Here is a 24,305-nt window from a genome sequence, read left to right as displayed (position 1 = left end):
GCCAAGACTTAACCAGACTGTGCTATAGGCTGGTTGACTTCTGCTATTTTACCACTATTTGTTAGCACCATGCTTTATGTGTGGGCAGTGCACTCACCCATATTTTTGGAGTTATTTGTAGAATTTCAGCTGCAGGACCACACCTCAATCACGGTACTTTTGTTTTCCTATAAATACACACCTAACCCTCTCCCTTCCCTTTCACTTGCATTCTGCACTCCTCCCTCCCACTCTGCTTCTCTTTCTTGCACTCTCTCCGCTTCATAGGGCCCTCGAGGGGTTCATCGCGCCCGGGTGCTGCTGTGGACTTCCCCACAATGCATATGGCAATCAGAATACCACAGCAGTCATGTCTCGCACTCACTAATCATTTGTTTTATTTTGTTTATCACGAACACATCTTGATTGATGGTGTGGTCCTTGCTAGTGAACAGGCGGATACGCAAAGCTCAGAGTGAACCAACATAGGAGGAAAGCCCGGGAATGAAGGCTCTGGTGGGATCCAATCAGAGGCCATCTGGGAAACGCGACTGCAGAGATAAGAGATCATGATACTATCCCGAGTCACAGAAAGTGTTCAATCTTCAATGGGTGACAGGGGAGAGAAATGGCCAACCACACCACATTCTATCTGTTACAGTAGCCGCTACGTTATCGTTTGTATTGTATCTTTGTGATGAAACGCATGACCCGCCTCTGGCTCTGTGCATCACTGTGTGTGTCACTGTGGCAACAGGTCACTTCGGTGACCGATTCCGACATCCGGAAAGCTGCAGGGTTGAGTTCAAATGGCACTCCGAATTTTTTTTTACTACTGGTTGCCGACGGCTAGGGTTGCTTCGATGTGTTGTGTGCTCAATACAAACTGAAGTCCAAAACGTACGTGAAGTTCATAACAAAAAGGGATTTATTCTCTATACTTGGTCGTCACTCCAGCATACAAATAAACACAATTAAACATAAACACTCTAACGCACGGGATGTACACCAACAGTCCTCAAACACAGTCAAAAAACTGTTTGCCTCCCAACGGGAACATAGGGATGACCCCTCAAATAGGCAACAACATGGCTCATATGGCTCTTACACACCAGCCCCTAATTGCTACTGGCAGAAAACAGAGCAATTCCTAAAACAAGTCCTCTCATTGATATTGAATTGATCCGACAGGGTTTGCCATCTTAAATGCAGCTGTATTGTGTGGATCACTCAACCCACCAACACCTCCTTGAAGAACATCTCTAAAGAGCAGCACTTTGATTGGTTAGTTTCACTGGGTGTGGTCAATTGTGGCGATCTATGCTCGCGCATTGATGATGTCAACAAACTCAGGTTTGAGAGAAGCTCCGCCCACCAGGAAGCCATCCACATCACCCTGAGAGGCCAGCTCCTTGCAGTTAGCCCCAGACACTGAACCCCCGTAGATTATACGCAAGGTGTCAGCTACGTCCAGAGAGACGTTAGCTCTCAGCCAGGCTCTCAACTTCTCATGGACCTCCTGAGCCTGTTCAGGTGTAGCGGTCACTCCAGTACCGATGGCCCAGACTGGCTCATACGCCAGCACCACCTTCCCCCAGTCCTTCACATTATCAGCAATAACCTGTGTCTGAGCGAACACGACTTCGTCTGTGGTGCCGGCCTCTCTTTCCTCCAGTTTCTCTCCGATGCAGGCGATCACACCCAGGTCACTCTCCAGGGCATGGGCCACCTTCTGTCCAATCAGCTCGTCGCTCTCCCCGAAGACATGGCGACGCTCGGAATGCCCCAGGATCACCCAGTCTGCCCCACAGTCCTTTATCATGGCCGGGCATATTTCACCAGTGAAGGCTCCTTTGGTTACTTTGTAGCAGTTTTGGGCAGCCACACCAATTCTAGCATCCAGGTTTGAACGGGCAAAGTCCAGATATATGGATGGAGCGCCACACACTACCTCGGTTTCGTCGTTCAAGCCGGCAGTGTTGAGAGTCGTCATGAGTTCTCCAAGGCTCTCTTTATTGCCGTTCATCTTCCAGTTGCCTCCAACGAAGAACTTTCTTGACGACATGTTTGGTTTGTTGCTGGTAAATATATCAACAGACGGCGACCCTGCAGGTGCTGTTGCTTCTCTGACTCAAGAACAAATAAGCGGCAGTCACGTCGAAACAACCCTAGCCGTCGGCAACCAGTGGTGCCAGAAGTATAGGACGTTTGACACACTTTTGACACACTGTTTGCCTCCCATCAGCAACACCTGCCCTTGATTACGGACAGGGTTAAATACTCTGTAACCCTGTCAACCTTGGCCTTGACCAAGCCATGCGGTGACGTCATCAAATAGGCAACAACATGGCTCATATGGCTCTTACAGCTACCGCTGTGACCTGGTCTCTGTGTGTGTGTGTGTGTGTGTGTGTGTGTGTGGGGGGGGGCATACTTTGTCATGGCAGATATACTGTTGTAGAGTATTGCTTGTAGGAGAAAGGTAAGGGGGATGTATATGGGGGAGTGCACAATGCATGCATAAATCAGTGTCACCATTAATGGTGCTAATGCGTGCATGGGTGCATAATTTACATAATTTACATCATGTTAGAGTACAGTATCAAACATTCATCTCATTCACTTTTGAATTCATATTAAAATGTTCGGATAGGCGGTTGTCCAGAACCGCCAATCCGACTGATTTGTCCATGTATGGGCATGCCAATATATGGGCATGTACTGATGACATCAGGGATCTCCATACTGTATATGGGCATAAAAGGGACAAGGACAGACAGATACAGAGATCTCCATATATGGGCACAAAAAAGAAACAGATATTCGGGTACAATGGGTACTCTGACAAGGCCCGGCCACTATGACTCAGACATATCGGTCGGATCGGCGGTGCAACGTAGGTGTGAGGGCCGCGTAGTGTTTTAGTATTATAAAATACATTTCCGTCTACTCACTCTGCGTCTCATTGGTGGACTATGGACAGCTCGGCCTGACATCATCATTGAAACTATAGCCTTTCTCTTCCTGGAAAGTTAGCATGCTTACATAGAAGTCATTGTTCTTTATACAAAGTAAATAAATAAATGAAAGTTTGGAATCTTGTTTGAAATTGCCACGCCTGTCTACCGATGATGTCACTGGTAGGCAGGTTTCTGAACTGTCCACAGCCCTCCTCTGAAACACAAGTAGACAGAAATGGTGCCACCTTATAATGAACATTAGTGAGGACCAATTATATGAAGAAAAATAAGTATAAAAACAAACCTCTGTAAAAGGAGTGCCAAACAGCTTTGATTTAAAAGAACCGAGAGTTGTAGCCTGCAGAAGTTCTGATTCTGGGGACAGAAAGCAGACCTGTCCCAGATGACCTGAGATGTTTATGTTTATGTTTATTAAAGGATCCCCATTAGAGACATATGAATGAGCCTTTAGTCTTCCTGGGGTCCTGAACAAAGCAAATACAATACAAATGTACAACTAAAAATACATATTAAAGTAAAAAAAAAACATAACATTATAAAATCAAATCCAACAGTCCAGTAAAAAAAAAAAACACACACACACAAATAACAGTTAGGGACCAGTCGAAATTTACAGAAGGGGGTCCCTGGAGGAAAATAGGGGAGGGTCATGCCTTTATAATTTTAGTACAAGGGAGGGTCAGCTAATTTGACTTTGAATCCAAGGGAGGGTCATGCAATTTTGAATTGATAAAACAGTCAGTTTTTTATATACCTTTTTAGTACAGCAGAACAGTGGTCAATGACCCCTCTCTATTTCAAATGATACAAAGGATTCAAATCCAGTAACACCTAACATATAAGAGACAGACAGATATACACACTACTATACAGAACGTCATACAATCAGCTTACAGGTTACTGGTATGAAAAGTGAAAACTATGTACAAGAGAAAAAAATCAGGGAGGGGGTGGGTTAAACAGGGGCCATTTTCGAATTGCACAAGTACAAGCAAGCACATGCGATTGATATGGGCACATTTCTTTTTTTTGAACAAAGACGTTTATTTGCTTTCTGCAGAGAATATTCACAGCTTACAAATATTTTTAAGCAAATAAACTAAAATAAAAACACAAAAAGACAGAAAGAAAAGACAAAACAGAAAAATACCACAAAAAAGAAAAACAAACAGGACAATTCGGCAAACATATTAAGAAACAGATTAAATCAGATTTAAATATTTAAATAATTCAATAAAATAAAATATCAGGACATTCACTTGGAGATCAAATATAATTAGTTACAGCACAAAAACAAATACAAAAATAAAACAAAACAAAAATATCATGACATATAGTACATAGTAACATTGGCTTTCATATAGGCAGATTAAAGTATCCTATAACTGGGGCCCACTTTTTTAGGAACGCATCGTACTTCATCTGGAGCTTGGCAGTAATTTTTTCCATAGTATACATTTTCAATATCTTCTCATGCCACTGGCTGGTCGTAGGTGGTAAAGGTTTCAGCCAGGATAGAGTAATCATTTTTCTCGCAATCAACAAAAGAATGTGTAGGATATAAACCTTCTGTATGTCCACCAGCCCCTCCGGAACCACTCCAATAATATATATTTTTGGGTCTATTGGTAAATCTATGTTAAGAATAGCTTGGACTTCTGTGCGTATTCCCTTCCAGTAATTCTCCAATTTAGGGCAATCCCAAAACACATGGGTATGGTCCCCAATCTGCTTGCAGTCCCTCCAACATAATTCTGTAGTATTTACATCAAATTTGGAAACCATGAGGGGAGTTCTGAAATATCTCATTTTTGTTTTCCAATTGAATTCTTTCCACAATGGGCTGTTTGTGATTCTGTGACCTCCTTCACAAGCCCTTACCCACTCCTCATCTTCTATTATCACTGTCATTTCCAGTTCCCATTTCGATTTAATCTCTAATGTGTTCCCTGATACTATGGACTGCAAACAGTTGTATATTTGAGATATCATTTTTTTCCCTTTTTTTTCCTCCGTTATCCTAATTAAAAACAGTTCCAAAGGGGTTGGCGGTTGTCTCAAAATCTCCCAATCCTTATGTGACAGCAGATAGCTTCTCACCTGTAAGTATTTGTAAAAGTCTTTTGTATCCAAACCAAATCTATCCTGTAACTGTTTAAATGATTTAATGGAATTCCCCTCAAGCAACTGGTGAATTGTAACAAGACCTTTCTCTGTCCACACTCTGAAACCCGAATCCAGTTTGCTTGGTAGAAAATCCTCATTCCTATCTATTCTAGTGGCTCTCGATATTGATAGGGACAGCTTCAATTTCTTTCTTACCAAAGACCAGACTTTATACGTGCAACTCATCCATTCATTATTTAACTTGAGATTATTCCATTTTTTAAGCTCCAAAGAAGGCAATGACTCAAGAGGTACCTGTGGACATGAATTTCTCTCCAAATCTAGCCAATTTGTATCTTTATCTTGTCTTATCCATTCCACCAGTCCACTCAATTGAGCCGCCAGTAATAATGTCTTAAATTTGGAAGATTAAGCCCCCCTTGATCTTTTGGGTAGCCTAGCATTTTCCATTTAATCCTTGGTTTCCTCTTTTGCCATATGAAAGCCGACATCATCTTATCTAGTGACTTAAACACTGAGGCCGGGATCGGGACAGGCAATGCCTGGAAAAGAAACAATAATCTAGGGAGAATATTCATCCTGACTGTCTCAATTCTACCAATTAGTGAAAGCGGGAGAATCTCCCACCGTGCCAAATTTAATTTTAATTGATCTATTAATTTACCGTAATTTGCTTTATATAATTTTGAGGTGTCTGACGTTATCTTAATCCCTAAATATCTGAAACCATGGGGCGACCAATTAAATGAGGCCCTCCCCGCCAAATGAGATGGAAACTCCCCAACCAGCATCATAGCCTCCGATTTTGTTTCATTGACCTTGTAACCAGACACTATCCCAAACTCATCCAAGCAGTCCATGACTATTGGGATGGACTTTGAAGGGTCACTGATATACAAAATGACATCATCTGCATATAACGATATGACGTGTCGATTAGGTCCATTTGATATCCCGGATATGTTAGGATTTCCCCTTATTAATTCTGCTAATACTTCTATATTTATTGCAAACAACAACGGAGACAGTGGGCAACCCTGTCTTGCGCCTCTGCTCAGCCCAAATTGTTCAGATGTATAACCGTTAACTCTAACTTTGGATACTGGACCAGAATACAAAACCTTAATCCAGTCAATAAAAATTGAATGAAATCCCATTTTTCCCAATGCATGTTCCAAGTACAGCCAATCTAGTCTATCAAACGCTTTCTCCGCATCCAGACTAAGCAGCATCCTACGGGCTATAGACATTATATTCAAAGTTCTCCTAATATTATGTATTCCCTGTCGTCCAGGCATGAAGCCTGTCTGATCAGGATTTATTATCTTGGTAATGCACTTCTGTATTCTCTTAGCCATGATAGAGCTCAATATCTTCACATCATTGCATAATAGGCTTATAGGCCTATATGAGGCACAGAAAGTAGGGTCCTTGCCTTCCTTATGGATCACAGTAATGATCGCCTCTGACCAACATTTAGGGGGGTCCTTTTCTCCAAGAGCATAGTTAAATACCCTCTGTAAAAGGGGGATGATCTCCTTCCTGAAACATTTGTAAAATTCCCCTGAATATCCGTCTACACCAGGAGATTTATTATTTTTTAATGTTTTTATTACTTCTTCAATTTCCTCCATTGAAATTGGGTCTACCATAAATTGTGAGTCTTCTTCGCTTAATTTAGGTAAATTGATTTTTTCCATAAGAGCTTTAATTTTATCTTCCTTGTTTTCAACCATTGGAGATTCATATAATTTTTTGTAAAATGTAGAAAAAGCCTTTGCAATATCATTAGGATGTGAGACCAAATTGTTGGAGCCCGGGTCCACCACCTTTGACACTGTCCTTCCTGCCTGTGCCTTACGCAATTGAAATGCTAATAAGCGGCTCGCCCTGTTACCGGCTTCATAATATTTTTGACTTGTGAATCGTAGTGCACCTTCTGCCTTATATGTCAGTAAATCATTAAGCTCCCGTCTGTGTTGGTCTAGCGTTCCCAAAACCTTCTTGCTGCCTGAATTTTTATGTTCCCTTTCCAATTTTTTTATACTATTTTCCAATTGTACTTGTTTTTGCTCTCTTTCCTTTTTTAGGCCCGAGGAGATGGCAATTATCTTACCTCTTATTACTGCTTTTGCCGCCCCCCACAAAATGGACGGGGAGACTTCTCCATTATCGTTTAGTTCCAAGTAATTTTGTATTTCCTCTTTAATTTTTTGAACCACCTCTGGATTGTTTAATAAGGAAACATTAAGTCTCCAGTATCTAGGGCGCGCACCTGAGTCCACATTCACGGACATTACCACTGGGCTGTGGTCTGAGATCGTTATGGGTTCAATATGACAGCTCATTACTTTATGTGCATCCTGTTTAGAGACACAAAACATGTCAATACGGGAGTGACTACCATGTACCCTGGAAAAAAAAGTAAAATCCCTCTCCCTAGGATGTTTCAGTCGCCAAATGTCTACTAGCCCCAATTCCTCCATCATGCCACACAGAGCTGCTGTTTTTTGTGATTTTGGGCTGACCACCGATGGCTTCTTATCAATCTGCTGATTCACGACTGCGTTATAGTCGCCTCCAGAAATAATCATTCCTTTCGCATTGTCAGCCAGCAGTGACGCAACATCCCTGAAGAAGCTGGGGTCTTCTTCGTTTGGAGCATATAAATTCAAAATAGTCAGATATGTATCCCCTATTGTACCAACCACCAAAATGACCCGGCCTTTTTTATCATCATATATTTTTTCTGGTACAAAACACACCGCTTTATGACACAATATTGCCACTCCTCTTTTTTTCCCTTTATCGTATGATGCACTAAAAACCTGGCCAACCCATTCCCTTTTTAGTTTCTGGTGTTCTTTGTCGTCTAAATGTGTCTCCTGTAGCAACGCTATTGTACAATTTAGTCTCTTCAGCTGACTAAGAATTTTCTTTCTTTTTATGGGGTTATTAATCCCTTTTACATTGTATGTAATAAAATTCAAATTACTCATATTTTGTCTTATTTATCCTAATTAACACCCTGGTATATTCTACACAATCCCCTTCATGTCCGACCATCTTGTTTTTTTTGCCAATAAAATTAGTTCCAAGTATCTGTCCTGTCCTCAAAAGTTTGCCGAAAAACATAAAACAAAGTTGAAAACACAAAACATAGAGAAACGGCCTCTTAAAGTATAAGGCCTCGAAAAAACCCATAGGACGCTCCTTCCAAAAACAAAAAACACACAACAAAAACCACTCAAGGAGCATCCTGGGCAGAGGGCTTTCACCCCCTGAAAAGGTTGCACAAAGTGCAGATGCAACGGAACTCCACCCTATGTCCCCCTTGTCGCGTTGCTTAGTTTGCATTACTCCTAGAGCATGCTTCCACCCTCCCCTCCCACCAAAGCCCCTTCAGATCAAGTGAAAATTAGGGGAAGTGAGGAACACTCCACTCCCTCTCGCCCCCCCCCCCCCCACCCTCTTGAGGGGCCAACCCTAGTAGGCTCTAAATTCAACTTAAATATATAGCCCCCCCCCCCCCTTGTCCGGCAGGTATAGAGATGATATGATGTAGAAATACAAATAATATACTAGCTACCACGCCATGCTTCAATATATACACTCCCTCATCTGTCCCCCCTTATGTACAAACTATAAATTGAAAGTGGAAAGAAAAACCCATCAGACCCCAACATCAGCATGGATGATAAGGCTCCGGCCGAGAAGGGCGGGCCGGCGGGCCCACAACGCACCAGGCCACGACACGCCACGGGCCCACCGATCAACCCCCCCCCCCCACCAAAGCCCCCCACCCCATAGTACAAAGCAGAAAAATATATTAGCACTGGACCCTAAGGGACTCCAGTAACCCACATGGGATCCGAATGGGCCCTCTCCCCCCATGTACAGACTACAGAGGTAGTCAAATGTAGAAATTAAGAAAATAAAATAGCCCCGAAGCCAAACTGAAATATATTCACCCCCTCACCTGCTTCCCCCCCCTCTCTGGGAGACAAGACTCTAATAAAAATAACTCTAATTTAACCATCAAGATCCTGTGTCAGCACTGCGGGGAAAGCCCCGGCCGAAAACAGCAGATCGACAAGCCCAACGGGCATGCCGACCAACCACCCCGGCCACAGCCCCCCCCCTACAATATCAAACAACACAACAACGCAAAAAAATTAAATAAATAAAGACACCGTCCCCGATACCAGAGGGGCCCCAATTACCTATATGGGGTCCACATGATCAAGCCTAAATGTAAAAGTCCCTCTCCCAACCCCCACCTCTCCACATTCCCCCCCCTCCCCCGGAAGGCAAAACCATTATGTCTATAAATCCCACCACAACAGCACAACAAAATTCACTCCAATAACCCATAACAGGGTCCAAGCGATCACACTTAAACGTGTAGGATCCTACCTCCCCACCCCCCCCCCTCTGTCTTGGCATGTACAAAAATGTTAGGAATGAAGAATAAACAAATAAAATAATAAAATAACCACGAAGTCAGGCTTCAGTATAAACACACTTCCCTCTGCCACCCGCCCCCCCTCCACCCCAACCCTGAAGGAGGCCTAAAACACAAGCTAACTTTTTTTGTATGCTCTTCATTTGCTCTCTATTGTCTCCCCTATCCCCCTCCCTCCCCCTCTGGAAGGCACAACTAGAATATAAACAAACCTTAGACTAAACATATTTATATTAGGCCCCCCTTCACCCAGCAGGTACAGATGTAAATTTTAAAAAATAAAATAAAATAGTGCTTATGCCTACTTATACACATACCTATATATGCCAACCCACATATATGCACACAATAAAAAATAAAAATAAAAAAAAACAGCCTTAAAGTCAAACTTCAGTATAAATGCACTTTCATCTGCCTGCCTGCCAACCCTCCCTCCCCCCCCCCCCCCCGAAAAAGCAGAGTATTCCCCCCACCCCCATGTCCTATGCTAAACTATGCCCTTTACATAACTTTTCACTTAAGTCCTCATACTACTAACAAATGATCCAATTTTATCAGTGTCCGATCAGACAACTTACTGTCCTCCTAGATGTTCTCGGATGAGATTCAGTCTCGCCAGTTAACTCAAGGTCCATTTTAATGTCCACAGATGAGATGCAATGTTGTCGGTTACTTTGTTTGTACGACTGTGTCTTCATGAATGAGGGATTCGACATCCACCAGATTCAGCGCGCTGCCTTTCTTTTTCTCTCTTTGCGTCCTCCATCCGTCCCTTGGCAGCAGCACCCTGTCGAGTAGATCTCGTTCCTCCACATCGATGTCAATTCCAATCTTCTCCAGCGTGGCTTGCGCATCCAGTAACGAGGGGAAGACCTTCTCCCCGGTGTCCAAAAAGATCTTTATTTGGGCCGGATAGATTGTTTTGGCTTTAATGTTCTTGTCTTTCAGTTTTTTAATCACTTCCCACACACTTTTCCTCTTTTTTTGTAGGCTTTGTGAGTAGTCATTATCAAAAAAGACTCTTTTCCCCTCAAACTCGATGTTCCCTTGTGACCACGCTTGTTGCAAGATTGTTTGTTTCACGCCTTGGTCTAGGAATCGCACAATTATGGACCTCGGTGGTGCAGACGGATCTCTTGGTTTGGGGCCGGCCGAGCGATGGGCCCTAACCACCCGTACGTTTAGCTCTTCTTCCAAATCCAAATTAGCAATCAGGAAATCCTTAATAAAGCCAGCCATATCATCCTTTTCTGCACCCTCCTTTACCCCGTACAGTCTTAAATTGTGACGTCGCAGATTATTCTCCAAAGAATCACATTTAGAAGCCAAGCTAGCCTCTCTCTTTAGCAAGTAAGCTAGGGCTCTGCCATGTAGCATGCTTCTGTCTTCTGTATCGCTCACTCTTTGTTCTGCTACGGTGACTCTCTCGTCCAACTTATCCATCCGTTGTTTTATTTCAGCCATGGAGGCCTCCAGTCTGTTCAGCGAGGTTTTTGTGTCCTTATAATTGTCATTATTCTCCTGTCGGAGCTTTCTTATCTCCGTTAGCATCTCAGACTCCCCACCGATACCGCCGGCAGCCATGGCTTGCGTTGGTCCTGTTAGCTTTAGCTGAGTTAGCTTTAGCTGCCTTGTGTTTGGACGCGGTCCTGACTCTTCCTTGTTTCCACTGATAGAATCCTTCTTCTTCGATTTCTTATCTCCCAACATTCTTTAGTGACCATGTCAATACGTTTCCTTCATCATTTGTTAGTTTTTACATACTTTATAGGGCTATTTTAGAAGGGCTCGGCGGAGCTTGAGATTCAAGCGTCTGTCTTGGCCATGACGTCACCGGAACCCCGATATGGGCACATTTCCTACTAATGATGACTCAACCAGGTAAACCGGTTCAGTTTCCCTTGAAATTCTAACTCCCATTTCTGTGGAAGTTCTTGACAACAACAGTTCTTGACAACAACAAGTAACTGACAACATTGGTGCGTCATCATACATCAAATAAAAGCCTGTATTTACCTTGATGTACTAAAACCTCCCTTAAATACTTTGCGCTGTGTGCGTGTGTAAAACTGTCATTCTTGAGTTGAATTGCCTTTCTGTTGTCATGCACATTAATAGTATCCACCATCGATAAGATAAAATATAATACAAATCTTCACTTTCCTACATTACTAAATGCATGGTTAGGGACCACATGTAATACCTCCACGGACCACTAGTTGAAAACCCATGATTGCGAACGCGGAAGGAGGCGCGGCGCGCCTCCCACCAAGTGGAGCTTACTATGTAACTCTGCCTGGGTTGTGTGTGTGTGTGTGTGTCTCCGTCTGTGTTCACGCTCTCATTGGCTGCATGCACCCATGTGACTCACGCTCTCATTGCCTGCCTGCCCCTGGGTGACATGACTCACATGCGTGCACTGCCTGTAAGCAGCCACCCGAGTGCGCCAGAGTGCAGGAATTTAGACAATGCTCTGACACACACACACACACACACACACACACACACACACAGTCAATGTTCTCTCTCCATCACGGTGAAATAACACGGATTACAAGTCCGTAAATACACAATATTTTCGAGCTGCGTTCGCTTCCAGCGTTCGCACGTCTTACTTGTGTAGGTAACAGTGTAGTCACTGTAGTTAATAATTATGGGATTCAATGGGTTTCCCACATGTAAGTTTAGAACACTGTTCATTCTGCTACCACTACAGACAATACACTGTGCATTTAGCAAGACTGACTACAGTAATGTTATAATCAATGTGGAAAGCAAAACATTGTACATTATCAGTTTTAAATGTCACGTTGTTGTATTTGATGGGGAGGGTTAGGGGTGTCAAGATAACACTAATTTCACGATACATACATGATGTTGGGCATATGATATCGATATGATACATTATTAATGTTCTTTTCTCATGTATCATCAACATTGGCCATCATCTTTAGTTTTAAAATAACAATTATAAAGCACATTAAAAAAACAATTACAAAGTGCTTTGTACACACAAATAAATACATTTGTGCAAGCACCATACAGTAAGAACTCCTATAACTTTCACCAGCAAAAAAAGAAAAGAAAAGAAAAATAATTAAAAAAATATTACGATACAGTATGACATCTTGACAATACCTATCGTCACATTGTAATACCACGATAGGCTATATCGTGGGACAATATATCGTGACACTCCTATAGGCGGGGAGGGTTAATCTTTTTTTTTTAATCACTTGGGGAGGGTCATTGATTTTTGTTTGTCAAAGGGAGGGTCGTGGCATTTTAGATCAGGGCACATACATTTTCTCCAGGGGTACACTTCTTTAAAAATCGACCTGTCCCTTACATACTTGACAAGTTACTTGACAAGATATCTCTTGATGTGTTATTTGAAAGTAATTTTGTTATGGATTGTAGATAAGATGTTTTGGGGCAGAGCATTCCAGAGCTCTATTGACCTATCGACCAGTGAGTTTTAGAAAATTTGTTTTTGGTGCTGTCTTTGATCTTATGTTACCAGAAGCTGCTCCTCTATGTTGTAACCATGATCAGAAGTCATTTGTAACTGGTGAGCCACGCTAGACGGCTTATTGGTGCTAATATTGTTCCGCAGTAGCATTAGAAGACTCACCGATAATTTCTGTTCAACCATTAGCCATGCCAGATGTTCATGCATATAGCTAATACTGTATGAACATCCTAGTGCCAGACGAGCCGCTTTATTCTGAGCAACCTGTAACTGGAGCTGACGACCAGATTACAAAGCAATATTCTAAATTAGACAGAACCAAAGAATGAGGCAGTGATGAAAGCAGAACACTTCCTAGTCATACCGATTCCTCTTCCCATTTTGATGAAAATATTGTTTATATGTTTAGAAAAGATAAAGAGCTATCAATAGTTACTCCCAGAAGTTTTATTGTGTTCACTTGTTCAATTGGTGTCAATTGACAGTTTTAACTGAGGAGTCTTGCCCAACATGCGTCTAGATCCAAGCACAATGGCCTTTGTCTAGAAATATTTAACACCAACTTGTTGCACTCAATCCATTCATACATGTCTGTTAAGGCACTGCTTAACTGAGAGGTCTGGATAGTTCATGATATAGAACAATATCAGAAATGTATTTTGGCCCTAAGCCATTCATTGCTTTATAAAACAACTGTAGTATTTTGAATTCAATGCTTTGACAGACGGGGAGCCTGTGTAAAAATCTAAGAACTTGTGATATGATCCACTTTCTTGGTATTACTAAGGACTCGAGCAGCAGCGTTCTGAATCAACTGGAGTCATCTGATCTATTTTTTAGGGAGACCTGTAAAGACACTGTTACAGCAGTCTAGTCTACTGAAGATGAATGCATTCATGTTTTTCCAAATGTCGCAGAGACATAAATCTTTGAATACTTGATAAATGCTTACGGTTGGTAGGTTGGTAGGCTGTCTTTGTAATTGTGTTAATGTGGCTGTTGAAATTCAGGTCTGAGTCCATGAATACACCAAGATTTCTGGCTTGGGTTGTGGTTTTTAACATTACCGATTGAAACTGAGCACTGACTTTTAATTATTTTTCCTTGGCTCCAAAAACAATTGCTTCGGTTGTGTTTTTTTTATTTTTATTGAAGAATAGAAAAAGCAGCATGGCCTCTAGGGGCTGCTAGCGGGTCTTGACTATTAGTCTTCTTGTTACAATATTATTATTGCTAATGCAGTATATCAGCATATTTGATCATAGGTATATTGTGATTGTTTCTTCATTTTGTCAGCCATTACATTAGCTCCTGTTTGGCTGCTGTGATCCACAGCGCCTGGTTCCATTCATTCAATCACAGTTAATCACTTTCAAACCTAAAACCCCCTCTAGTCTGCCTGCTTCTATACTCACACACACACACACACACACACACACACACACACACACACACACACACACACACACACACAGTATTTTAAGTGAGAAAAACAGTTGGTTGAAGAGTGAAGAAAAAAAGGAGAGGAGGAAAGAAAGGCCACCAGAGAGGAAGGAGAGAAGAGAAGGAAAGGAAGTCAATGAGAGGAACAGATGCGATGCAGAGAATAAAATACGGAACAACAACAAAAAAGAAGACGATGCCGGCAGTGATGATGTTGATCATGATCATGATCGTGACGAGGATGATGAGGATGATGAGAATGATTATGATGGGAAAATAACTCCTGGGAAATGTTAACGGATAGAGACGAGGAGCTGGGAATAAGAGGACTTTTATGAGTGTTTCCTGGAGAGAGAGAATGTCTCCGCTCCTCCTGGCACTAAATCATGTCACTTGGCTACATCCTGTCTGTTCTCAACTTCTCACCGGCCGCGAGGCACTATGCCTTATTGGGAACAGATGTTGGAGATGAATGAGAGAAAGTGAGACAGAAAGAGCAAGGGGGATAGAGAATGAAAGAGTCTGTGTGTAAGACAGGATGATGGAGGAGGGGCTGGCAAAAGAGGACAGACACATTTTAATGAGAGAGAAATAGCAGACAGACAGACAGACAGACAGATAGACAGTAACAGATTTCTGAGATAAACTATTTTTGATACTGTTCAATAATCCCCATGAAAGAGAATGACTAGGCCTGATAGACTGCCAGAGCTACTGGTCTTTAATGGCTATGTTTGCTGTGCGCGTGTGTGTGTGTGTGTGTGTGTGTGTGTGTGTGTGTGTGTGTGTGTGTGTGTGTGTGTGTGTGTGTGTGTGTGTGTGTGTGTGTGTGTGTGTGTGCGTGTGTGTGTGTTTAAACTACAACAGTTTGGCCGCAGTAAGCTACAATTATTGTCCAGAATTTTGACGTGGGTTGGAGGAGTGGGGAGGTGTTTGTGGTTGGAGAGACACACCATGTAACTAAAAGATCACAGACCCAGGCAGTCCCTGCCATGGCCAAATGTGTGTCCATCAACAGCTGTAGTATATCTTGTGTAGCCTATGTAGGCTATTAACTACTTTCAAACTGGTCACTGTTTGGGCATTATAGGCTAAATGTGTCAAAAGATATTATAAAAGGGGGTTAAAGAGTCATTCAGCGAATCACTGGGTTTCTAGCTAGTGACTCAGCATAGTTTGCACTGTATGAGTTAATTAATTTTAAAGCATTTCCCAAAGCACTTTGGAATGCACACCAGTCCAGATTCACTGATTTTGTTGTGCACCTCTTCAGCACAGAGGCGCAGATTGCAGCATAACAATCCTTTGTCTTGTGGTATATCAGGTGCTTTGCTTTGAGCAAGTCCTGCACAATCCACACCAGTCTAATCCATGCTGAGGATACAACAGAGTAGATCAACTCCCTCTTAATCCAATCAGCACCAACATCTCTGGCATGAAGGAGTGGACACCCGGGAGATAATCTCATATTCCCATGGATTCTCATGGATAAGCAACAGTTTCTGTATTGGGGAGGAAAGAGGGCATGACCTCCTTGATCCCTGATCACTGTTAATGGTAACCTTTAACCCCTAGCAGGATGATGGGACCATAGAGTGGATGAGGTTCCCTTTCCCTCTAAATATAATATAGTGTATGAGATTATAGTCCCTAGATTATAGTCCCTGCACAAGGCTGCACATGGTATATCACATGGGTGATGATAGATAGAGTTAACACACAGCACACACCTTAACAGAGAGACAGTGACATGCTTTGCATACACTATCACACTGCAGTTACACACTTTACATGGATGTGTTAAAAAAAAACATCATACCATATATTAGCAAGCAGTGGTGGAAAAAGTACTACATTTTTTTACTTGAGTAAAAGTATCAATACTGCAATGTAGAAATACTAAGTCCGGAATTCAACATTGACTTGAGTAAAAGTACAAAAGTATAAAGGTATCAAAATGTACTTAAAGTACCAAAAGTAGAAAGTACTGATTATGGAGAATGTCCCATTTCACAAGTTTTCAATCTTTTGAAAATAGCAGATAAGCTCACGATGCACCGCGACGCATTGTGAGCTTGTAGATCGGCTATTTTCAAATGGCCAAAATGTATACGAAGTGGTTGATGTAGTGGAGTATAAGTAAAAGTACTGAAAATTGGAAATACTCCAGTAAAGTAAAAATACCTCAAAATGTTACTTAAGTACAGTACTTGAGTACATTTACTTAGTTACTTTACACCACTGTTAGCAAGGCTAAAGCATAGAATTCATCTGACATGCACTCACTGTCACTGGCACAAATGGATTATTCTGCTGCAGGCGCAGATTGCATCAATCAATTAAACTCTGAAAATCAATAGGACATTTACGCTGCACACATACAGTACATGTAAGGATTTTTTGCGCGTGTGTGCGCACGCACAGGCACACACACACTGTAATCACTAAAAGAGAAGGATATCTAGTTAAAAGATGAAAGAGTCATAACTTTTTATTCTTAACTGATTTCCGAATAATAAAAGCATTATTGTTCTTCAGGGGGAAATTGGTTGAATATAAAATGTCATGTTTTAAAGGCTTTATGTAAAGGCTAGTCAGTTTTTATTTGTGTATATACAAGTAAATGCATCTGCTTCATCTTTTGCAATGTTAATCAAATAACAGCTTTGGGTTTATTTGGAGATATAACGACAGAAAGTTGTTTCCATTATGTAAATATCACATTTTCAGAACAGATGAAACCTCTGTTTGAAATGTACAACAGGAGAGCTTTAATCTTTAGGTTATTCCTGAGTTTCTTTAGAAAGTGTTCAGTATTAGGTATCATATGTGGCATTCCTTCAGTGTTTCCTTGGCATGGGAGGTTTCAAGATAATAAAAGTATGGGCCATTGGTGTGAATGTGAATTTTATACCCTTCAATTTCTGAGGCACAGAAGTAGGTATACAGTACCTGTATACAGGCCTTTATCAATGGTATTCAATGATGTGCCATGGAGGTCAGCCTACTGTTTTAAAAGATTCTGTCAGTTTGGTATATGGCATGCATTTGTATGTAATGCATTTGGACCTGTAAGGGTCCATTTGGTTACATTTGTACACTTTAAGAGTAAAATCAACACTCAGGATTTTCCAGTGTTGGCAGGACCTGCAGTGGGAGATCCCCCAACATGAAAATGCCAAGAGATAGGCTCCAACCATGACCCAATATATGTGTGTCTCTCTCTCCGTAGCCTGAGGCTACGAGCTCAATCCATGGTCTTGAAGGGCGGACCCAAACACAGCCGCCTGGATTTGTGCGTGGCTTCCTATTGCTTCACCAATCTATGTCCCCGCCTCCCCTCCCCTCCCCCCCTCGGCCTGTGCACGGAGCACGCTGACGTCACCAAATTTAGAGCGACGCCCCTCTGCACTCTGATTGGTTAGGAGATAACAAGGTCCAAGACCATCGTTCCTACATCGCTCCCCCAGGCTTTTTTTCTTTTGTAATAAAAAAAAAAAAAAGCCTGGGTTTCCGAGGCTACTCTCTCCGTGACCTGAGTGCACTCATTGAAATGTCAAGTGTAGACGTTGTACTGTAAATATGTCTTACAGCATTCTATTATCTTCCTTTAAAACTTTTTAATGAACATCCAGATATTGTCTCTGACCCTGGCATTGCACCTTACTATAGACGTTGTCAGTGGGATTGTGTGGCTAGGGAACAGCTTGTGTCCAAGTTTATTTCCTGTCACCTTCCGATATCCAGAAAGAAGCACTGCAACAGAAAATAAACTTGGACCCATTTAGAATGTTTATGTTGTCAAAAGGTCCCGTTGGTCACTTATGATGCAGGTGAACTACTGTACTGTACTGAGATAAATGTCAAATGCAATGCAAATGGATTGCATTGCAGTAATCGCGTGGCACTTTCTGGGAAGGAATATTTGCATTGGAGCAGAACAGGCCCGTTAGTCAACACTGATGCTGCTTTAGCCTGAGATGCTAGAGTACGTGGATTATGCACCAGTTTCAGAATGATACCTAATGACAGTGCAGAGGAAAGGCAGGTTTTGTGATGCGTCAACAGGTCATTTTCTACACATCTCAGGACATCAGTGTTATAGGTTACAGAATACTGCAATATATAATGTAACTGCAATAACACAAATGTGCATCGTCACAAACTGCAGCCTAGGGATAAGTTCAAACAACCCATCCTCTTACAGAGCATGCTCATATGCAAACACTAACAGGTGAACAATCTTCAAAAATAGCAGATCTTCACACTCACATCACATGCACGTTTTGACATGTCATGAGCTTGTAGATCTGCTATTTCTGCAATTTGACATACAACACAGTGTATAGGGTTTCGGTGCTTAAGAATCCATGGTTGAGATCCCGGCCCTTATCATTTTATCACATAAAAATCCACAAAGAGTTCTCTAAGGCAAGTGCTTCTCTGATGTTTCCTCGAGCACAGCAGTGAACACACACAAATAAAACTCAACTGTCATTTTACTATAGAAAACTTTATTAGAAACCATATCAACATTATAAAAAAAGAAATACTGCAAGACCCAGGGTTTAAAAACATCTAGCATAAACACATGAACCCTGAAAGAGCTGCCAAGACAGATCAAACAGAATAACTCACACATTTCATGAGGAACCACAGGGGTGGCTTTGAAGCCAACTGATATATCGTCTTTGTCTGGTGGAAACCTTTTATGTCCAAAACTGTTACTTTTCACTTATAGCCTATCTACAAGCTCACAACGTGCCGCATCACGACACGTTGAGAGCTTGACAATCGGTGCTACTTTTGTCACAGTGTAGGATGACGAAGTAGGGCATTCATTTACGAAAAAACAACTTCAAATAAGGAGATACGAGGTTTCCGTCCGACATCAACGATATACGTACGTTTTTGATGCATATCATTGGGTTCAAAGCCACCCTGTCAGGGGTTGCGTGTGCATAGGAATGGTTTTCTCTCAACATGACATGAATCAAAAATGTATTCAGCAATACTGTACATCCTCCATGTTGAGAGAAATGACCCTTCCTATGCAACCCTCAATGCTGAAGGGGAAAAATGGTCATATGGCTAAAATAAGTTTGAGAAAAGGAGGTTACGTACATACATATGTACTTTGAACTCATATTCACCCACTGGGGATTTACCATTCTGCATCTGGGCCAGAATTCATGCTCTTTTCTTCCCAATGGCTGACATTGGTCTTGTGTCTTTGTCATGACTGTATCAAATGCAGTGGAGAGAAGAGCTATATTGTGGAAATGGTGCCATCTTTTGGATATTGAAAAGTATTGAACGTAATATATTCTCAACAAAATCTGCAGATTGTGTAAAAGCACGGCCCATCAGACTGAAGATTATATTAGCTGAAAATAAGGCTTGGTTTGGAACAGTGGCTGAGGCAGGTTGGTGATTGTAACGGTAGAGTATTTCTCGTGAAGACCAACAGTCGAATAACACGTTACTGTGAACAAAGAAGTCCAAATCATTAATAACAAATTGCTCAGGTGATTATCTAGTAGTCCTCGCCCACAACAAAACCAGTTTATCCAGAAGAGCAGAGCTAATAGCTGTAATAAATCACGTCGTATGACATTAAACGAATAAATGACATTTCCTGCAAATGAAAATGTGTAGTGAATTTCCAAAGGAATTCCACACAAATGTCTATGAACCGCACTGAGCAGCTACAGTACAAAGTGACGCCACTCCATTCATCATTTACGCAGAGAATGGCCGACACAGGAGAGAACGTCGGTGAACGCATCTCACTGCTTAGGAAACGCCCATCTATGTGCTCTGGATTGGAGAAGAGCAGACGGTAAATGGCAAACCAGCGGCCATCACAGTTTGAGCGGGATGACGGGCCAGTACTTGGGCTGCTTGCGATCGCAGTTCCTGTCAAACGTCAGCTGCATGGCCGCCTCCATGCCCTGGATCTTGGCGGCGTCCTCGCCGTACAGCTTCTTCATCTCGGCGGTGCGTCGCTCGCCGGGCCGCTCGGAGGGCGGGGCCTTGCTGCTGAGCCACGACTCCCTGTGCATGTCCCTGTCGGCCGGCATGTAAGCCTCGTGCTGGTCTTCCTCCAGCTGCTGCTGCTTCTCTGGAGGAAGGAAGGGAAGTGCAAATGTTAATCGAACTAATCGATAATAAAAAAAGAATTGATAATCGATCATTTAACCCATTTAGACCGGGAAAGCATCTTGTGTATTTTTTTTAATTTCTTTGGCTATTAAAAAAATAGCAGATATACAAGCTCATAGCGCGGCACAGAGGGCCGCGCTATGAGCTTGTAGATCTGCTATTTTGGGGGGAAATCGTGAAAATGTGCCTTTTAAAGCGTTTTTAACTCCGATCTGTGCTTCTGGGGGTCCCTGGAACAACATACTTAGAGATGGGGGTCTGCGGCCAAATACATATAATTTTGGGGGTCCTTGACACGTAAAGGTTGGAGCACCACTGATATAGCAACATACAGTTAGGATTTAGAAAACATTTTTAGATATGTATTTGGCCGTGGACCCCCATCTCAAAATGTTTTGTTCCAGGGACCCCCAGAAGCAAAGATTTTAGTTTACAAAGATATGCAAAAATGTATATAAACTTATATAAAATAATCAATAAGATAACTTACTCAGCTCTTCCCTGTGTTTTTCCGTCTGGGCAAAGTACTGCCGCAGTTCATCTGTGATCTCCATGTTGCTGACGTCACACTCGATTTCGTCTTCCGAGCTGCTGTCCTCCTCATCGCCACTCTCACCGTCCCCGCTGCCCGCCTCCTCGTCACGGACCCTGCCCGGCCAACTGCGGCCTCTCTCTCCTGGTTGTACGCCTGTCACAGTTATTACATAATCGCCTGATTGCAGTTGTTTTTGAGATAATCGCAATTATTTTTTGCAAAATCGTCATAATTGTTTCCATGTTGAAAAAAGTTCATACATTTTCAAACATTTTCCAAAATAGAAGATCTACAAACAAATCGTCTATTTCCACTATTTCTTTTTTTCCCCCCGAAAGCATACAGTTTTAAACATGGCCTATTTTATCTGTAGTATATTATTTATTTTGATTATTTATATCGGTCATTGTCGGTCTTTTCTTTGTATTTCTTTGTATTTCTATTTTTTTTATTGTGCTCTTTTTGGGCGGTGAAACCGCCCCTATAAGTGAGATTTGGAAAAATGTACATTTTCCTGCGCTGTGATCTGGGCCCAGGAAATTTGTACAATTATCCTGCGCTGTGATTGGCCAATCACAGTCTATTCAGGACTGTGATTGGCCAGTGTCACATGACACATGTGCATAGCCCTATATAAGAAACCATAACTTGAAAAAAACCAAAAATTGGTTTTTTTCAAGTTATGGTTTCGTCCATCATAAAGAGTGTTTCAATAAATGTATTTATCTTTTGTACATGATTGGTTGACTCCATTCAGTATTGTGATTAGCTAGCAAGACACCGCCCACTTCACACAGGGTGTGATTTTATTTGTTCCAGTGTTCAATATCAAAAATACAATTAAATCGTTAATCGCAATTATTTGTGTGACAATTCATTGTCAAGTGAAATGTCATTGATCGTGACAGTCCTACCTGTATGCCAGTCTGCGTAGCGCTGCACGGGCCGACTGGGGTACTGGTAGGGGTGGTATAGAGGGCCGTAGGCCGCCTCCAGTGCCTTTTGGTAGGCACGTCTATGTCTCTGGTGCCATGACATTGCCAGCTGGTAGTGTTGCCAGTAGCGCCCGTACACCGGGTTGGCAAACCAGGACGCAGCGCTGGCATCCTCCTCCTGTGATATATACATATATGATATACTTTATTATTCCCCAAAAGGAAATGCAGGTGTCATACAGCAGCAGTAAGAATGAGAGGTACATAATAGTCAAGAGCCAAACCAATATAAATACATATAATAAAATAATTAACTTAGGGTGGGAAATTAATAACGGCTACCAAATGGCTGGCAAGTTTGTCCATTCAACAAGTCACCTTTCGTCACCTTCTTAAAATAATGGCCCAAGTAATTGTTTTTAAGAAAATGTTTTTGTTGTTCTCCTAATACTCTCATGATACATAATTGTTGACAACTTTATTTGTATGACAATAGTGAGTCACATATTGGCATAAACTTACTGAAATTAAATGCTTAGTACATATCTCATATATTTGGTTTCATTCATTCCTTTTATTTAGAAAATAAATGCTAGGTAGCCAAAATGGCTCACATGTCTATGATGAAGACTTATCAGCCACACACAGGACCCCAATGGAAACAAGCCATAGTGCTTTCTTGTGTTTATCCTTTTAGCATCCTTTTGTATGGAACTGTACCTCTGTGCTGTTTTTTGCAAACTGTTAATAAAGTATTCAATCAATCAAACTGTTGCTTTCTGGATAACTTGAGTTTCCAGCCCCAATAAATCATATTGGGCATCCATGAGCTAATCCAGATTCTCAATCATATCTAGTTAACACGGATTCATGAAATAGAGTAATCCTCCCATCGTGGTAAGGTAAACAATAAGGTGGTGTGTAGGATATACCAACTTCTTCTACTTTTAACTTGTAGACAGAGATGCCATGTTGGAAACTAAGAAGAGGGACTACAACGACAAATAAATAATCACAAACAAACAAGTATTAAACTAATCACATTTCTACGATCAGAGACAGTAGGCAAGATGTGTTTACCTCCATGTTGCTATCTTCCTGGCTGCCAGGTTTTACGAGAGAAATAAGCAACCAGGTCCCTAGATGGCACAAAATATTTTCAGATTGGGGTCCGTGGACAAACACATAATGGGTCATTGATCATGAAAACGTTTGAGAAGTTGAACCACTGGTTCAAACAACATTTAGGAAACAAGCCCAAATAAGCAACTTAAACGTTATAAACAAAGCCCAAAAAAACGCAACCCGCAACTAACCAATATTTAAGCAACTTCACAGAAAAACAAGCCCGAAGTCGCTTATAATAAGCATACCTGGCAACACTGGCTGCTAGCTTTACCCAGCATCCTTTGTGGTCTGAGTAAGATATGTAAGTATGTGGCGCCATCTGGTGGACGTGCTGCTGTACTGCACCAATAAATACATGTACAATATGCAACTTACAGAGCAGAGATGCACCTGTAAACATGGCAGTGGTGGACAAAGTACTCACCGCTCCATAGCCTCCATTCCCATTGAAAAGCATTGGCAGAATGCGGTGTGACCGTGCCCTTACAAGTAGATCTGCTATTTTCAAAAGAGTTGTATACATTTTATACATTTGAAAACTTGTGAAATGGGACATTCTGCATAATGACTACTTTCTACTTTTTGTACTTTAACTACATTTTTGATGCCAATACTTTTGTACTTTTACTCAAGTAAATTTTGATTGTCGGACTTTTACTTGTAGAGTACTTCTACATTGCAGTATTGATACTTTTACTCAAGTAAAAAAAAATAGTACTTTTTCCACCACTGATAATAGGAGCATTTCCTTAAACAGTGCTCCCAGCAGCACTGTCTTCAACACCATGACGGCGGATTGCACTGCTGAATCACCAGAGGTTAAGTTCACTATTATTATGAACTAATGCGATTTTGTGCAACAAATTCCCTTGACGTTGGTTTTCAGCTTGTTTAACACATGGTTAGCCTTGGATCAAGACTATCATATAGATATATATTTGATCGAGTCTGACTTTTACTTTCGTATATAGACGGTAGTCTTGGCTTGCACCCCTCAGTGCGTCCTGCACTTTCACCAGTAAAGCTCGTACTTCTCCATACATGTACAAGAAAATACATAAGGTGCTTACCCGGT

At 41.7% G+C, this 24,305-nt stretch overlaps 3 protein-coding genes across 6 annotated transcripts in view; 1 reads left to right on the top strand and 2 right to left on the bottom strand.

Annotated features, from left to right (window-relative positions):
- Nucleotides 1–1,297: 1,297 nt before the first annotated feature.
- On the bottom strand, nt 1,298–2,044 carry LOC308080745 (triosephosphate isomerase A-like; the record flags this gene model as incomplete). The annotated part of the gene is made up of 1 exon (XM_080422703.1): nt 1,298–2,044. The coding sequence occupies one exon, from the start codon at nt 2,042–2,044 to the stop codon at nt 1,298–1,300; it is 747 nt and encodes a 248-aa protein (XP_080278829.1).
- A 16,917-nt stretch (nt 2,045–18,961) lies between these two features.
- Nucleotides 18,962–23,197, bottom strand: gemin8 (gem (nuclear organelle) associated protein 8). 2 transcript variants are annotated; one of them, XM_080422575.1, is made up of 4 exons: nt 23,183–23,197; nt 22,082–22,280; nt 21,123–21,320; nt 18,962–20,591 (listed from the first exon to the last, which is right to left on the bottom strand). In XM_080422575.1, exons 1-4 carry the CDS (start codon nt 23,186–23,188, stop codon nt 20,332–20,334), a joined length of 663 nt encoding a protein of 220 aa, XP_080278701.1. In that variant the 5' UTR covers nt 23,189–23,197; the 3' UTR covers nt 18,962–20,331. The 2 variants fall into 2 exon arrangements, with proteins under 2 accessions (XP_080278701.1, XP_080278702.1); XM_080422576.1 differs by having other exon boundaries at nt 21,123–21,308.
- Nucleotides 23,198–23,939: 742 nt separating this feature from the next.
- Nucleotides 23,940–24,305, top strand: part of LOC308080919 (motile sperm domain-containing protein 2-like) — a 30,558-nt gene continuing 30,192 nt past the window's right edge. For all 3 annotated transcript variants that reach the window (XM_080423030.1, XM_080423029.1, XM_080423027.1), the window contains exon 1: nt 23,940–24,048. In XM_080423030.1, coding sequence (XP_080279156.1) covers nt 24,016–24,048 — 33 coding nt within the window. In that variant the 5' untranslated portion in view covers nt 23,940–24,015. The remainder of the gene's footprint in view (nt 24,049–24,305) is intronic.

Source organism: Gymnoscopelus braueri, assembly GCF_963280865.1.
Source record: "Gymnoscopelus braueri genome assembly, chromosome: 24".
NCBI lineage: Eukaryota > Metazoa > Chordata > Actinopteri > Myctophiformes > Myctophidae > Gymnoscopelus > Gymnoscopelus braueri.
This window is presented reverse-complemented; position numbering and strand designations above follow the sequence as displayed.

What these genes read in the sequence shown, in the direction of transcription:
- gemin8 (XM_080422575.1), bottom strand. An exon ending in CTACGCAGACTGGCATACAG is followed by an intron (nt 21,321 to 22,081) that starts GTAGGACTGTCA and finishes TAACTGTGACAG; the next exon opens with GCGTACAACCAGGAGAGAGA. An exon ending in AAAACACAGGGAAGAGCTGA is followed by an intron (nt 20,592 to 21,122) that starts GTAAGTTATCTT and finishes TCCTTCCTCCAG; the next exon opens with AGAAGCAGCAGCAGCTGGAG.